At 40.3% G+C, this 16,870-nt stretch overlaps 2 protein-coding genes across 2 annotated transcripts in view; one reads left to right on the forward strand and one right to left on the reverse strand.

The window, feature by feature from the left end:
• JARID2 (jumonji and AT-rich interaction domain containing 2) overlaps positions 1-8,495 on the forward strand; it is a 224,261-nt gene extending 215,766 nt beyond the window's left edge. Inside the window, exons 15-18 of the mRNA XM_059835974.1 lie at positions 2,546-2,676; positions 4,698-4,881; positions 6,472-6,579; positions 8,243-8,495. Of these exons, the coding sequence (XP_059691957.1) occupies positions 2,546-2,676; positions 4,698-4,881; positions 6,472-6,579; positions 8,243-8,419 (600 nt within the window). The 3' untranslated portion in view covers positions 8,420-8,495. The remainder of the gene's footprint in view (positions 1-2,545; positions 2,677-4,697; positions 4,882-6,471; positions 6,580-8,242) is intronic.
• DTNBP1 (dystrobrevin binding protein 1) overlaps positions 1-16,870 on the reverse strand; it is an 89,817-nt gene that overhangs the window by 6,983 nt on the left and 65,964 nt on the right. The window contains exons 9-10 of the mRNA XM_059835975.1: positions 15,270-15,413; positions 10,463-11,790 (exon numbers count right to left, since the gene is read on the reverse strand). Coding sequence (XP_059691958.1) covers positions 11,543-11,790; positions 15,270-15,413 — 392 coding nt within the window. The 3' untranslated portion in view covers positions 10,463-11,542. The remainder of the gene's footprint in view (positions 1-10,462; positions 11,791-15,269; positions 15,414-16,870) is intronic.

Consider the following 16,870-nt stretch of genomic DNA (forward strand, 5'->3'; position numbering starts at 1 on the left):
TTTATGCTAAGGATATTAATGGTAATGACAGCAAAAAGTAAAGCTATGAGGCCTTACAGAAAGATTTCATGATACTGAGTGATCTGAGTGAGAAAATGGGTTGATAAATTTTAAATGATTCACGAGTAAAAAATAATCCTAATTTAACAGACACAGCGATAGGCTCTGAACGAGCTCTTGCTACTAAGACAAGAGGTCTTTGAATTCCTATGGAGCTGCCAGCCAAGTTCTCCAGAGAGGTTTTAAAAAAAAAATATTGAATGTTAGGAATTGCAAGGAGAGAATAGAGAACAAAGCAGAAACATCGCTTTGGCACTGTGTGGGCTCTTGGTATGGCCATGGCTTGAATACTTGTGCAATTCTGAGTCCCTAATTGCAAAAGGAATATAGAGGAACTGGGAAAAGCACAGCAGAGATTGATGATTAAAGGTATGAATTAGCCTCTGCATTAAATGTAAGAGGACTACTCAGCCTGGAAAATTAATGACCGAGAGACGTATCCAATAGTAAGATCGGATCACAAGTGGCAGGGTGATGATAATTATAATATGAATGTCTGCTGTCTCTTGTAACATTGAAAAATGTATCATTAAAAGAAGTGATTAGGCAGTAGGTCAAAAGCCAAACAGAAGTCTGTTTTAAAATACTTATCTGTGTATTTCAGTACTGTGTGGAAGAGGGAAACGTACATGGATTCAGAAATTCAGAAAAATGCACAGATGCAGTGAGTTGTGCTAAGGGCAGCACAGCCCCGTCTCGGGCGCAGGAGGTGACTGAGCTGCCAGCCAGCAGGAGCCAAGCTGGTCACGGAGCTGCCCACCTCGCTTTTTCCTCCAGCCACCCACTGCGGCCTTTTATCCTGGCCGCGTGTGTGGCCTGTGCGGGCTTTTGATCTGGCTTGGAGCGGCTGTTCTTATGCCGCGGACAATACGCAAAGCAGATCTAATGTGCAACAAAATTTTTCATACCACTCCTAAAAGTGCCGCTGTTCTGACCCCGGGCAGGCTCTAGCAGAACCTTCTGAAGAACGTTTTTCTTACCTGTGACCCTCTTTTGAACACTTTTTGGTCAGCAAAGGTTACTAATCCTTTTCATGAGATAATATATTATCACTTCAATGCATGCGGTTGGTGCTATGGAAAAGGATTAATTTTATGATGTATTGGTTCTGATAAAAGGAATACCAAGAGCATGTAATTAGGGTTACAAAACAGGGTGAAAAAAAATTATGGTTAAAGATGAATCTTCAGTATTGTTTCTGCCGAGTAGGTATTTGGTGGGCTTAACTCCTAACCAGAATGGCACCTTCACATTACGCTCCTGTGTCAGCGTCATTTGAAAACTCTCTGACTCTATATAAAACAAAACATAGCTCTTCAGACACTGGGAAAACTCTAGACTTCTCCCAACCGCACAGTAAATCAAGGAATTTGCCTACATAAGAATTACTGAAAGGGTTTAAGCTACCAAAATCAGTCAGTCTGTATTGACAGGAATGAAAGATGTAGCTTTAAAAGCTTATGGAGAGAGGAACTGCCAACACGCAAAACTGAGCAGAACTGAAACCCCCTCTTTTGCCTGTTGTCTCTTTTCCTTGACATCTGCCTGTTTTGTTAGTTGTTGTCTTTTTGACGTTTTAAAAGATGCAAAATAACAGCCGTCCTGGGCTTCGAGCAGGTCAGAAGACTAGGTCTTACTGGCTGGCTGAGAGTGCCGGTAGTGTATTACAGAGCTTAAGTGACTGGGTTGCTCCTCTTGGCCTCCGCAGGAAAAACGAATTTTTAGGGAGATAATTTCGAGGTGTTTGTTGGTTCCTCCAGTACAGTGAACTGCGTGCTAATCATGCCTGGGCATCCTTCTTTTTATTTTTCTCATTTTCTTGGCATCTCTCCTGTCCTTGTCTTTTCCACTCATGAAGTTGAATTTTCTTTTTTGAAAAAAGGGTATACCTGAAATGTGGTGACACTGGAGTATTTGCCTTTTGCTTTGTTCTCTTTGCATATGCAGACTTTGCCTATTTTTTCTCTGTATTAAATGTCACAGTAAAACAGATTAAGAAAAGATAGCATACAGATTGATTTCTTAGCATATCCGCCATCATGCATTGCAGATACTTTTTTGCTCTCTACTGGTGGCTTTGAACGAAACCAAAATGTTAGCTGTAACAGGCAGTAGGGTATTCTCCGAGAAAGCAGTTGATTGTGACTGTCTCATAGCATGCGTTTGGTTTAGGTTTTCGAGGTTTTTTTTCTGTGCCATTGGTTCATCTAAAGCATGTGCAGAAAATCTTCTTTCATAGTCCTTTCAACAGGAAGACCCAATTCGGCAAAGCACTTGGGCACCTGGCTTTCCACTGCACTGATTTATTTTAGTGTGAAGTTAGGTGCTGGATGTAAGTTAGGGACATAAATACTTTGTTTAATTTGAACTATAGAAAGCCCTTTTGGTTGTTTTAAAAGGCTACTTTTTGCTACATTGAATTCATTCTTCATAACTTTTTATTTTCAAATTTGCTTAAGAACTAATTTGGCAATTTCTGTCCCAGGAAATGAAGAGACGACGTATAGCCAAACCATTTTCAATGGAAAAGTTGCTTTATCAGATTGCAACAGCAGAAGCAAAAAAGGAAAACGGACCGACTCTGAGTACGATATCATCACTTCTTGGAGAGCTCAGGTAACGAATTGGGGGCCTGTTGTACCTGTTTTGTTTTCATTGACAGACTCCAGAGGTGGATGACGTAAGTTACCATTTCAGCCGCATGTCTTTCACCTACTTAACCAAGCAAAAGCCCAGCAAACATACTTGAAGACAGCCACATGTGGAAGAATCAGTTTCCTTGGCTGTATCTGATGTGAGAGTGCCCGTGGTTAGGATGTCTTGCTCTAAGTTAAATTCCCTACTTTGGACACCATCAAAGAATTAAAACTACAGTTTGCCTTGTGTTTTTATTTTGTTGATTCTTGGTGCTGAGAGTCAAGACTTCATGATGCATTAGGTGAGCTACATGATGCTAAGTGGTTGAAGAACTTTCTTCAGTTTTTCAACCTCTTGGCATCAGTACCCACTGTCAATCCATGCCTGTAATGGGTTTTGCACCAGAAATCCTTGTCTTCAGCATCAAGATTGTTACACTACAGTTGTAGAAGGTACTTTGTATACAGAAAGTTGTCTTGATTTAAACCACTGCATGGGTGCTAACGCATCTTGCGTTAGAACTTGAACATTGTAAAGCAAAAAAACTTCACGCTCCTTTTTCTCTCCAGTATTAAGGAAACATGTTTAGGGTTTCTCTTAAGATAGGTAAAAAAAGAAAATACAATGTTGCCTGGCTTCCTGTGTAATGATCTTCTCTTTTGTTCCCTACCATGTAGTTGCTACCTATCTTTCAAGTTTGTGACAACTGGTACTCGAGATGTCAAGAAAGTTTTGATGAATGGAATCTACAAACTGTATTTAACTAACTAGCATGTTCATTTGGAAAATTTCCAGTGACATATTGAAGGGGAAAACAGCCCATGTGTTGTTTTAGTGTTCAGAAAGAAATACAAAGAGGTGTGCTGACTGCTTTACCTACAGCTGGTTCCCCTGTGGGAATAAACCACTTCCAAGTGCCTTTTCTTTTTTTTCCCCTTGAAGAGGAAAAGTCTGCAAGTGCGGAAGGTGAAACAGAAATGTTGGTGCTGGCTGTTAGACCGTCACATCGACCTCTATCAGAGTGGTTCTCAAACTTGTTCTTATGCTTAGGTTGGAATTCTCTGGAGGATATCGGTCCTTCCTGTGGCTGCTTATGTAAAACAAAATCCCAAACAACAAAACCTGAAAAAAAAACCAATCAAAGTGGAACACTGTACCATATTTTTTTTCCTTTGTTTTGTTTTGCTTGTTTGTTCTGTGTCTTTTGCTGCCTCCTCTCCTGATCTGCCTTGGTTGCTCAATTTGCCCATGCCATTTGCTTAGCTTGGCTCTCCACCCATCTTCAGCTGTGTCTGGGGGTGAGCTTTTTTATTCTCCCCTTCCATCTGCTCAGCTCCCTCCACACTTGCTGTCTTCCACTCAGCTCCAACCAGACCTGCTCTCCTGATGCTGTATAGTTCAGCATAGGAAGTATTGTCCACCTTGCAGACGCCGTGGGTGAAGGGCGGCTAGAGGGCTTAGTCTTTACTCTTAATTGACATCTCCTTCTTTTTCCCCTGGGTGTACAGCAAGATCTTCGTCTTTTGGCACAATCACTTGCCCCGCTCCCCCCTTCCTGCCTGAAGCACCTCACGGCAGCAGGTCCTTGGTTCATCTCTGCCTCCTGATGAAGGTGGCTATGTTACTCCTGGCAGCAACGGCTCCTCCTCCTCAAGGAATGACAGTCATGTTAGCCACATCTCCACATGGCCCTGAGCAACCATCGACCTCCAGGAAGTACTCAGCAGTCCCCAGTTCTCTGTGGAGCAGTTTGAGAACCACTGGCTTGATACAGTGGTCGCTGTTAAAATCCGGAGGTAGCTTTTGCAATTAGGCAGCGTTTCTGTGGTGCTGGCTGTCCTCTCACCATGCGTAGGGAATGGCACCAACCTCCAACAACACTCAGGGCTTTGCTGTGTGGAGCTAAGGTTTCAGAGATAATCATGGTAAAAGGGTGATGATACGTGGCTTTGTGGTGGTATAAGGCGATGCCCATGTCTAATTGCATAAAACATTCACAGGGACACGGAGCTGAGGCAGCGGCGGCAGCTTTACGAGGCAGGTCTCCATTCTTCAGCGCGCTATGGCAGCCACGACAGCAGCAGCACGGGGGTGGATGGAAAGAAAAAGCCTCGAAAGTGGTTGCAGTTAGAAACGTCAGAGAGGAGATGTCAGATTTGTCAGCACCTGTGCTATCTTTCCATGGTGAGTAAAATCCTTTGCTACCGCTGGGGTACTGTCCCCCCTGTCCTAATGTACTGTAATGGACTATAGGCATTTGAGAGACAGCATGTGACTACCAAGTCATCTCATGCACTCCACGCAGGACACAGAGATGTTGATTTGGTTTGCAATGTTGATTTGGTTTGCATGTTGATTTGGTTTGCGTCAGAACGTTTATCGCCTTGGGCAGCGGTGACAGAAGACAATGGTTAGTGTCAGCTAGTTTCCCTCCCCCTGTAAGGAAGGGATAAACTCTGTCACTCAGCCACTCTGACACCCACAAGCATGTCTGCATTGCGCTAGGAGGGGTAACACAGATACCTGCAGGTTGCCAGTAGTAGTAAGTCATGGCAGAACAGTTCTCGGGATGAGAGCTAGCAACTCAAATATATGCTCTGAGTCTCAGGCATGCAGCTACAGCCCGTGCTGCGACAGTTTCCCTGCCAGCCAAATTGCAGGGTAGATGTATCCTAGCTATCAAGCTAAGGTTTGCCAACCTGCCGTTCAAAAACAGAAGCCGTGCCCGTAAACTTTCTCTCTTTTTAGAAGTAACTGCCTACTGGCTTTTGAAGGTGTGCTAACCACTGTGGTGACACTTCCAGGTTTTTACCTGTATGCAGAACCCCTAGAAATACAGCAGTTTCATTAAAAATACCAAAAGCCCCTCCCACAACCTTATGTACCACTTAATTCCAAGATCAGATATTTAAATAAACATAATACAGTGCGTGTGAGTCCATATTCAGTCCTTTTTTTCTGTCATCTTTCTGGGGTTTTTTTGGTTATAAATGTTAGGGGTTTGATGGAAATACAATGCAACTGTTAAATGGCGAGATGTAGCCGTTTCCCTCCCTAGGACAGAATATGCTGAGTTTATACGTGTCTTTAGACCACTGAGCAGCTAAGATGTGTTTAAGCAGGACTGCTTTGAAATAACTTTAAAATGAGTTTGTTTAAAAAACCCAACCAACCAAAACCTCTTAATTCTGGTCCGTTTGCTCTGGAGTAAGTGTAATCAAGGGAAGGATTTTTTCCATGTCATTCTTAATAGTAATAAGGGACAAAAAGTCAACTTGGTTGTCAGATGCCAAGCTGAATGTATAGGCGTGGCAGGTAGCCAGCTGAGCAAATGTGGCCTCTGCTGAATGAGACAGTAGCTGAGGAATCCTGTGGCTAAGCTTCTGATTTTATCCTTATTCAAGACAGCATTTAAAGTAATAGGAAACAGCTGCTTTCAGGAAATCTTTAGGCTACATATTAGATACCAATATAGCTTTATGCATATATCATTATTTGGATCTGGTCTTCATTACTATTGGTGTTTTTTTTAAAAAATCGCATGTGTTTGCCAACATCAGCACTCAAAAAGGGATAGGTACTTGCTGCTTCTTACACGTTCTGAATCATTTCGCAATGTGTAATGTTTCTTGTTTATGCTTCCTTCTACTAACTTGTAGTAAAACAAAGGTTTGATAATTCACACATTGCAATGGGAAATACTGCATGCGTAACACGGCTACAATTTGGAGCTTAATGCACTTCTCTCCCCTCCGCCTCTGCATTTTTATATAGGTTGTACAGGAGAATGAAAATGTCGTCTTCTGCTTGGAGTGTGCCCTGCGGCATGTGGAAAAACAGAAGTCTTGTCGGGGATTGAAAATGATGTACCGTTATGATGAGGTCTGTACGATATAGCTTTGTGATGCCGCTGAGCTTTGATACCGAAAACTTGGGCCTAGACTTAGCTCTGCCTTTGTCCTACCAAGACCTCAGGAGACTCTGCTGTTCGTGGGGTTTTTTTTGGTGTGGGAAGAAGGCGCTTTATTATGAGCTAAGTAAAAGAAATAGAGGGAAACGTGATTACAAAGATGAAACCTGAAACATAAACTGCACGAGTATGTGTTACAGAACAGAGAAGCCATTTAATGCTTTGGGATGCTCTAGAACATGAGGCTGTGCTTTGACTGGTTAATTTATGGTAACTTCTGTGCTTTAGGATAAGTTCTCTCTGTTGGTAACTGAAAGTTCACGCTGACTTACTCCAGTCCAGCCTGAACCTCCCAGTAATGGCTGAATGGCTCAATGTGACGCTGAATAATGACAGAACTCAAGCTGGTGATTTAGGACTGTGCCTGAGTTCTGGGCTGATGCTATGCTGCAGCACAGTCAAGTAATGCCTCTTCACCTGTCTACTTAGCTCCATTTCTCCGTTGTGTGTGAGGGGATGGGAGGGGAATAGAGAGTGGGGGTGCATTTTACTGTTAGCCCGAGCTGTGGGTAGTGAAGCAGTGGGAGAAGCTACACAATCAGCTCTTAGAGATCAGTGCTGCTACAAGTAGCTTTTTGCGACGGCCTCGTCAGCAGTTTCTGATGTATGCGCGTAGAGGTATGGGGAAATAAACCAGAAGGTCAAAGTAAGTCTGGGGCGGATCATGCCGTTGCGGCTTTGTTCATTTTTAGGTGTAGACTCTGTTCTGGTATCAGGTACTGTAGATAGACCCAAGTACAACTAAGAAGCCCAGACAACAGTGAAACTGCCTTTGTAATGTGGAAAACGCTGAAGAGTTTCGGGAAGTTACTCAGAAATTTTAATGTGTTTCTCTTATTCTTAAGATTATTCAGTCCCTTACATCCTGTGTTTTCACAGATCTGTTAATTCTGTTGAGGTTTTCAAAGCCACCCTTTCCAGCAAAATCATGTACAGTAATTATTTTTGCTAGGTTTTAGAATTACAAAGTAGATACTTTAGGCTGTGTTGGGAAAGGCAAGAAAACTTCTCCTTCAGTACTGGATGATGATTTTTTTCAAATGTAAAAAAACTGTCACAAAGTTTTAACATTTCTGAAAGATACTAACTGCATGCCTGGAATAATTTAAAGAAATATTTAGTAAATAGTAATTATAAGCTATGTTAGGGTGGATTTAAATTTATGGCATTTATAACTTTGTTCAGCAGTGGGTTCTAAGTTGGATCTGAAGAACATTTCTGACCCTAGTGAAGTAACCTTGCAGCCCAGTTTCTTTGTTCTTGCTTAGTGGCCAGAGCTCAGCTGTTTCTAGTTCTGCTGATTACTGTCTTTAAGTTTGGAGGAGGGAAGCTTCAGCAAGGGCAGCATTTGGACTACTACACCGTACTTCTTTCTTACAAAACTCCTGCTTGTGAATAAGTAGCACATGAGCCAAGCTTCTGCATAGTTTGTGCATATATACGTTTCCCCCCACACACCCAGTTAAGTGCTTTCGGTCAAAAATGCAGCACTGCATCTCTGTCCATCTCTGTTCTCACTGACTGGAGAAAGAGCAGATGCTAATTTGCATTTTGTTTTTCCCACTTCCTGAACAGGAACAAATAATCAGTCTAGTCAATCAAATCTGTGGAAAAGTATCTGGTAAAAATGGCAGCATTGAGAACTGTATCAGCAAGCCTACACCAAAAAGAGGACCTCGTAAGAGAGCGACAGTTGACGTGCCATCATCTAGGCTTTCATCCTCCAGTTCATCCAAAAGTGCTTCAAGTTAATCCTGAAGATGCCAACACTCTCATTTTGTCAATTTATATATATTTTTTGTAATTATTATACCATAGTTTGGAGTACTTGCTGTAGAATACAAGCTGTCTTTGCACTAGCTCTAAAGAAGATTTTCTTCTGGTTTTAGAGAACTAATTTTGTTTTAGCATTAAACTGTTGAATTTTTTTTTTGTATTTAGAATAGATAGATACAGCAGTCTGATTTTTTTAAACTGCCGTATGTTCACTGTTTTAAAAACCGGCGAGGGGCTGATAAAATATTAATTTGTATTGTCCCTATGGCTGAAAAAAACAAAAAGCCTTTTTGGTAACTGTGAAAAAAGGCTTTTAACCCATTTTTTGAATAGGTTGAAGTTTGATGTGTTTTATAATTTGTTCTCCAGTCATGTGAGCAGATTTTTTCTAGAGAGAAAAGGGATAGGAGACAAAAACTTGAAAGAAATTGCTTTACTTTGGCTGTCTTTTATTCTGTCATGGCAAGATGAGTTTTGTAATTTTTTAAATTGGAGAATACACACTTTCTTTGGGAGGTTATGGCAGCTGAAGATAGACTTTGTTTCCTAACTGTAGGCAAAAGGAGGAGATTTGGAGTATGTTCTCTTTTACCAGCACATCACTATGCATCTGTTTTGAGGGGGAAAAATAAAAATTTAAAAAAAAAAAAAAAAAGGAGGAAAAAAGACTGCCTGCCTTGAGGAGTCATGTGAGGGAAAACTGTGCCTGATTTCATTAGGAAATCCATTCTGTTATTTTTTGGTGCTGTTGGCTACTTTATCAAAAACCCTTCAATAGCATCCTTTAAAAAAAAAAAAGAAAAAAGAAAAAAAAGTGATTGAAGCCATAAGTGCTTCTTTTGTCATAGACGTGCAATCTTTCTAACATTCCATTTCCATTCCACTGCTGTTTTTCACACCTTTACACAGTCAAGCATTAATGTTTGTTTTGAATTTGTTTCATTATATGATCACCTTTAGAGCCACTAGCAGGTCTGCATATTTCTTTTGAATGTGAAAATGCGTTTGCTTTCATCTTGTCTATTTTTTCTCTTCATGTTGTAACAAAAAAAAAAAAATCACACCTTTTGTACATATGCCTGTAAATTTTTTTAAATACTTGAGCCTTTTCTTGGGGTGGGGGGAGGGATGGCGAAGAGACAAGATGAAGAAAAGCCTTACGTTTCACTTTCTTCATCGGTTGGATTGGATGCTTACAGGGTTTTTCTTGTAACATTTATAAGTGCTGCTTACATCACTGAACAACAACAAAAAATAATAATGGAGTAGCTGTTGCCCTTTTCTGGTTGTGTGTACAGTATGTGTGGAATAAAAAAGGGAAAATGTTTTCACAAACTGTTTTGTTTCGTAATTGAATTCAACAATACCGTAGCTACCCATATTGCACTGAGCTTGCCAGTGGTGACTGTCAGGAAAGTCCTATAATACAATTTGTTGGTTGTTGTTGCAGAAGACTGAACTGTTTTGGAATATTTAACAATAACATAAACAGAGTCAAGTGTTTTCAAATGTGGTTGTCTGGTTTTTATGGCCTTGCTGTGTACTTTTCCCTCTTGACAGTAAACTTCTGACTATGGCTTACAGTTTGACATTTAATTTATTAGCGCTGCTCTGCTCTCTTTCCTTGTAAGGAAAGACTTCATGTTGTTTATTGCCAGTTTTTTGTTTACTTTCCAGGTTTGTACTACGAGGTTTAATAAAAAAACAAAACTTTTTTGGACATTTTGTCTGTCTTCTGGAAAGTGAGTGAGTAAAGTAAGCTCCTTCAAGAACAATTTCTTTCAGCAGATGCCTTGCTAAAGCGTAAATATCTAATTGTAGGTAGTGAGCTTCCAGCTTTCATTTCCCAGAGAGGGGTCAGGAAACACTCTGTCAGGTACCAGGAGATAGAGTGAATCCTTAAGGAAACGGGCTGCTTCCCTGCTGGCGAGCAGCAGGAGCTGCCTCATTCCCAACCATCAGCTTTGTCAGGGCAGGTCTTTGGAAGGGATCTACATCACAGCTCGTCCTTTTACTTACGCTGTTTCTGATTACATTCCTTCCCTCTGTGCCTGAAGAGCAGGAGCCAGGAACCTTCTCCAAGGGGAACGGATCCCTGCAAATAGAGTGTGAGACTTGACAAGAAACAGGTGTTAGACATGTTCAGACCTCAAGTTTAGAGAGAAAAATGGCTGCAGAAAAAAATGGCGCTAAGGTGATAATGACTATAGGTGCTAAGGTTTATAAAACGTACGCACTTAATTTATAATTCATTCAGGTTTATTCCCCTTAAATTGCTGGCTTGCATCAGTGTAGTCAAACAGATGTTACCATGGAAAACTACATCACACTGGTGCTCAGTATAAATAACCATTTTTTTCTGAATTAGTCTCCTCTGTTCACTGTCATGGATAAAATAATATTTGGGTAATCAAGTAAAAGACATGGTTGGGATAGAAATACTTTATTTTATCTTGAAAGAGGAGTAAGTTTATACAATGCTAAGGTTTCTGCTCCACGAGGAGTGTAACATTTTGATATGCGTCTCTCCTCCTTTTCAGTTTCTTTTCTTTTTTTCCTTAACACCTATGATAACTAAGTTGGTCCTGAATAAGAAGTGTGAGAGAGTAGACACTGCTGCATTAGTAGACAAAGGCAGTAGGCAGACAGTAGGTAGTAAAGAGTAGAAAATAACTTTTCATTTTGGTTTGGATCCTAAATCTTCAGTTGCAGCAGCTGAAAACATGCAAGGAACAATTTGGGTTCAGTGTTTGTTACACATCCAGTCTCAGTTAAGTTATTTCCAATCAGCCATTTAAAGGTTAGTGGTCAAAGTAACTTGAATCTTTCCCCTTTAAGTTTCTTATACATAGTATATACAACAGCTTTACTGCTCCCCTGAGCCCCAAGACTGCTGTTAAAGTGTGTGTGCTTTAGGCAATTTTTTTTTTTTTTTTTAAAAACCAACCTTCACGTGACTGGCAATTTTGTAAAAAGGCGGTATTACTAAGTAAAAAGATCTGGCTGTTAGGCTTGGTTAGCAAATTGTTACACAGGCAAGCTCTTCATTCACTTGTTCATTCATTCAGAAGTCATTCTTAAAGGATATGGTTTTAAGATTCAAATAGTTTGAGAGTCACTTTCATCACTAACATCCGAAGCACCCTTTCTTTCAGTTACAGCAGCAAGAGCAGTGTCCACTTGAACTTCCTCTTCATCAGACTGAATAACTGGAGACTCTCCTTCACTTGCATCTTGGCTGGCAGAATCGGTACAGGTTGATGACAGCGAAGACAGTTTCTGTCGTAATTCAGACTGGCTCGGAACCTGAAGGCTGATCTCATTCATGTAGGTGGTGGAGTCAGGCCCTTAGAGTTGGAAAAAGAAGAACAACAACAACAGAAATCAAGCTGTGGCTCAGCAAGTAAATTGAGAAGTCCGTGTATTAACTGAGGTCAACATTGGTTAACGAGTCACGTTCAGGCTGGTTTGCTGCTTCTGCAAAACACCAATAAAAAACCCCCTCCCAAAACACAAACCTGCCTTTTGGCTTTTCTGAAGGTGCTCTCAAATACAAGCCACAGGCAGGCTTTCATCTGTTTCTGATGGTGTGTATGGTAAGTCTTGCGCTTGTTCTAGTATTGCTAATGCTTGCGCTCAAATAAGGTAAAACTGCAGGAGTGTTAAGTCCTGACCCTGTTAAGAGACCTAGCTGATGTCCAGTTTGCCTGTTAGCCAAGACCACTCAATCCTCCTAACTCTGACCTTGAGTTCAGACACTTCAGCATGTGCTAAGAATCATCACCGACAGGAAAATCCTCCAGACAAACTCTGTCCAACAGAACAACACAAATAAACCTGGGCAAAATATAATAATAACTGGGAGATGATAGGCAATAATAGTAATCTCCAGTTCTGACTAAAAATGAAGATGCAGAAGCAAAACAAATTCTTGCCCACAGCATGAAAGCATTCCTCTGGTAAAGCTGTAGCATAGCTCAAGTGCACTGGAATGGGATTTTAGGACTATGCTTCCTGCACGTCCTATGCAAAAAGACTTCTTCTAAGCAATTTCAGTGTAATGGTGTTTGCTTGCAGTTTGAATTCATATTTCAGAATTATCTTCTATCCTCTTCTCTGGACCCTTCCTGGCAGGAAATAAATAAGAAGGAAAAACAGGGAAACATCTAAACACTCCTTCTATGTAGTCTGCCAAATAAAGCCTTTTTTTCCTTCCCTACTATACCTAACAAGGGTCCCTCCATAGTCAGGGCACCCAGCTTCAGCACTGAGTAACCTTAGTGAGAAAATACTCTTAAAAATCCTGTGGGACTTTATATATAAACAGGTTTCAAGAGGGTGAGATGGAAATGAGCTGATCACTACACCTTGCCTCTGCTAAGGCTGTTTGCAGAGCAGTTCATACTACATTGCCCTGTCACTCGTTCCCATCGTCTTACCAAGTATCCGAGTTAAATTTTAACAAGAAAATAGACTTAACAGCATCTGGAGGCAGCAGAATCTTTTTGTACTCGACACTGTTGCTCAGGCACGTTTCTTGCCCTAACTAGCTGCAATCTTAAATTCTGGACCTAAACTTGGACAGCGAGTAATGCTGTATGTAACGTCATTGTCTTGGCTTTTCTGGGACCCAGAAACTCCGGGGGAAACGTGCCCTCAGCAGCTCTCCAGTTTAAGCACAAGTTGATAAAGATCTGGTACAACATTGACCACTCTGACAGCCGACCAACCTGCCTGGACCTCAGCACCCTGCCACTCCAACTGTGTCGGTCCAGGATGTCTACCCAGTCTACTGAGTTGCTTCCGCAGGCAGTACAGGAATTTATACTGAACACCAGTGATACTAGGAAGATGTTTTTAATGACACCTGTCTTTTGTGCACACCAGCATGCATTAGATTAATTTACACAACACACACAGAGGAGGAGGTTTCTGAAGTGGCAGAGGTGAGTGTATTTTTCGGTTCAACTTACTGAGCACCACAAAATGTTGCAAAACCAATGCTCATAAGCTGGCAATCTTTATAGCAAGACAAATTTGAAAACATCTTAATGTCTTGAGCTGATTTTCATTTTTACCAGTTACTACAACAACTTATCTGTATTCTGTGGTGTTCAGTAAAACTGTGAAACAAACCTTGCCCTGACCAACCCGGTTCTCCACTGACAGCAAAATGAAGAGGTATCTTTAAGCCATCTCATTTTTCTGAGAATGAAGACTATTACATATTTGGCCTGATACCAGGGTGCAAGGTCCTTAAAGCAAGCACAAAAATCCCTTCTAATTCAGAGGGAATTGAATCCTCTGGAATCCACAACAATACAAGACTGTTACACTGTAGTAGTAGTGACTGTAAAGGAGTAAGTCTTGCTGCAAGCCTGTCCAACCTTCGCATTAAGGTTAGAGTGCTAGAACATTACAGCACTGGTACGTTGTATTACAGCGGATGTGCATATATATAATAAATATATATACACTATCTATACATACACATGGTAATACATAGTTTTTTCAAAGGCTAGTAAGTTTTACATCTATTTAGGAAAAAACAACCACACCTAGTAGTTTCTACACTTCCCTAGATAATCCAGTTAGACTGTTTGTTGTTAAGACACGAAGCCTCTTGGTCCAACATCTGCCAAAGACCCAGCAGGGGAAAACAGTCCTAGATTCTGTAATTACTTGCGTGCTCAAACAATGATCAACTTCAATAATGCATGAGTTGGATGCCTATCCAAAACCAGCCATCTGAATTTAGTTTTTGCAATAAAATAGGAAAGCCTTCAGTAGTCAAATGAGCCTTGACTACTTTCTGTAAGCTTTTCTTGTTCACAGCAGGTAATAATCAACTTTACATAGGAAGGAAAAAAATTACCCCAGGACATTATTAACATTTTTCTTTACATATCCCAAAATATAGGGATTAAAGTACACTGTTTCTTCACGGTAAGTACTTTTATAAAAATATTTCGACCCGTATTTTCAAAAGAAATATAAGTACGTTTAAAGGGGTTTCCTCATCTCCCCCAAGAAAACTTTGGCTCTTTTGGGAAAAGGCATTTTAGTACTAAAATAAGTTTTTAATTAAGAAAGCACACTTCCCTGGTGGATAAAGTATCCAGTATTACTAATGCCTTGCTTTAAGCAGATCCCTCATCATGCTGCAACTTGCCAAAATGTAAATCTGGTTTTGTTCATCAGAACATGTAAACAAAATTTTGGATTAAGATTAATTTAATCCAATTTAACTAATGTTACCAGCAGTAAGAAGGCTACATGAAAGAGCTGCAGTATCAGAATCACTATGTAGAAGCTTCCAGAACATTGTCATGTTTCATACATACGGACTGTTACGTTGAACCACGTCTCTGAATACCTCTCACTGAAGATCTTACACTACACAACTGGTCCAAATTTCCTTCAAAATGCCAAAATTCTGGAAGAATTCTAAGAAAGCAGTCTTAAAAACCTAACTATTGCCAACTTCCTCTTGATCTTTGTTAAAATGTCCTCTGTTAGGTTTATATCAAGAAAAATGCACCTTAAAAATAGTATGTAACACATCACCTATCCATACCGTGACAAATATAACATGAAGCTGTAGTAACTAGACAAAAAAAAAGACAGTCCAGAAACATCAAGCAGTTTTGCAGCAAGCTCTGTTGTACTGCAACTAAATGTTAATGTTTTAAAAAGCGCTGATGAAAAATATTCAATCTACGTAAAGTGTAATGTTTTATGAGATAACATCATCCATTACAAATTAAAGCAATTCTGGTGATTTGTCCCTTTGTCTCTAAGCACGCTGTCATTACTAGTACCATACCCAGCATGGGAGAAAGCATATTATTGTCTTCGCCTCCTGAGTTTAAAAAGACATCAAGTGCTTCTTGGTCAGACATGTCCATTAGGTCCATCTGTTCCAGCATGTCCACGTTCACCTCCATGGAAGACATACTTCCAATCGGTTCTGTAGTAAAAATAGTGCAACGAGAAAACGGACAGTCAGCTACATGATGTTATTACCTATAAAGGCTTCAATAGCTGCTATAATTGTATGCATTAGTAATAATTAAACTAGATAATGGAAGGAGCACACCCACAGGAGCTGCTCAGCAGCAATCTCAGCCCAAATCCAAGAGTACTCTATGTGATCTTTGTTGTGAAACTAATGTCCATTACTGTTTTTGTAAAACAAAACACTTTTAGCAACAATATTTATAGCAAGAGCATTGTCAGAAATATGCTATGATGGGGCTCAGGGGCAAAGACTAAAATTTCCATTTTGCAACACTCCTTTCCAATTCTCTCAACCAGAAGACTTTTTAGAGAAAAACAAGCAAATTTAAACACACGGTCACTAAATGTCAATACAAAAAAGGGACATGAAAATTCAGAAATAAGGATTAATGATAACAGAGAGCAGCCATTCTTCTTCCTCATCAACCAGTCTAACAAATGACAGTAGTATGTAAAGCTTAGGCTGATGCCCAGTATCTTCTCTCAGCACAGGGATTTCACATTGTTAATTACTCAAGCAAACTACTTATTATTGTCAACATTATACCGACAATTCACAAGGGAATTAAATACTTGGATGAGCATCTTCTTCCTTGAACAATAAAGCATACAAACAGAACAAGTAAGTTCAGGGGTACTCAGATTTAAGTCCAGTTGCTGCACATATAACATCAAATATTATAATGAACAGCTTAATGGTTTATCTAAATTTAATAATTACACTATTAAAATACTTCATAAGCGAACTGAGACAAAATCCTATCAATTTGATTGTTGGTTTTTTTCCCCAAATATACTAGAGCTGCAGGATAAAAGCTTTCATAAAAACAGTTTCTTTGATATACATGGGTTCTGCATTATACTGGAAAGCTGAAGTTCAGAAAGGTAGGTATTCTACCTCTCTAACATGTATCACATACCAACTAGCCAGTGACAATGCCCACTTTCAGCCTAAGTGGTCTCTATATATACAGAAAGTAGGAGACCCAAACTCAATTCCTTCCTAGACCAAAGGAATTTAAAAACTTACATATCCCACTTCTCAGAAGGCTGTCCTAGCAACCCATCTACAGTAGCTTGCAGATGAGCATTTATAGCACTCACACAGAGAAATGGAAACTTTGGATTCTGTTCCCTGCACTGACATTACAAATGAAGCAGAACTGGTCTTGGAGCAGGCGCAGAATCTCTACGTTTTTTCCTGCCACATGAGTGACGTAATCTCCCGCTTACCTTCTTTCTGGTCCTATAATCCCTACGTTTTAGCCCAACAGATGGATACCTCCCACACAGAAGTGTCTGTAGTCTATGGCATTCTTGTGCTTTAACTAGTTGGGAGACGCCAGACTTGAGTCATCTCATAATAAGGAGAGAGCTTAATCTGATCTCCCATGTCCTAATCACATA

The sequence above is a fragment of the Gavia stellata genome, chromosome 3 (genome assembly GCF_030936135.1).
Source record: "Gavia stellata isolate bGavSte3 chromosome 3, bGavSte3.hap2, whole genome shotgun sequence".
NCBI classification, from domain to species: Eukaryota; Metazoa; Chordata; class Aves; order Gaviiformes; family Gaviidae; genus Gavia; species Gavia stellata.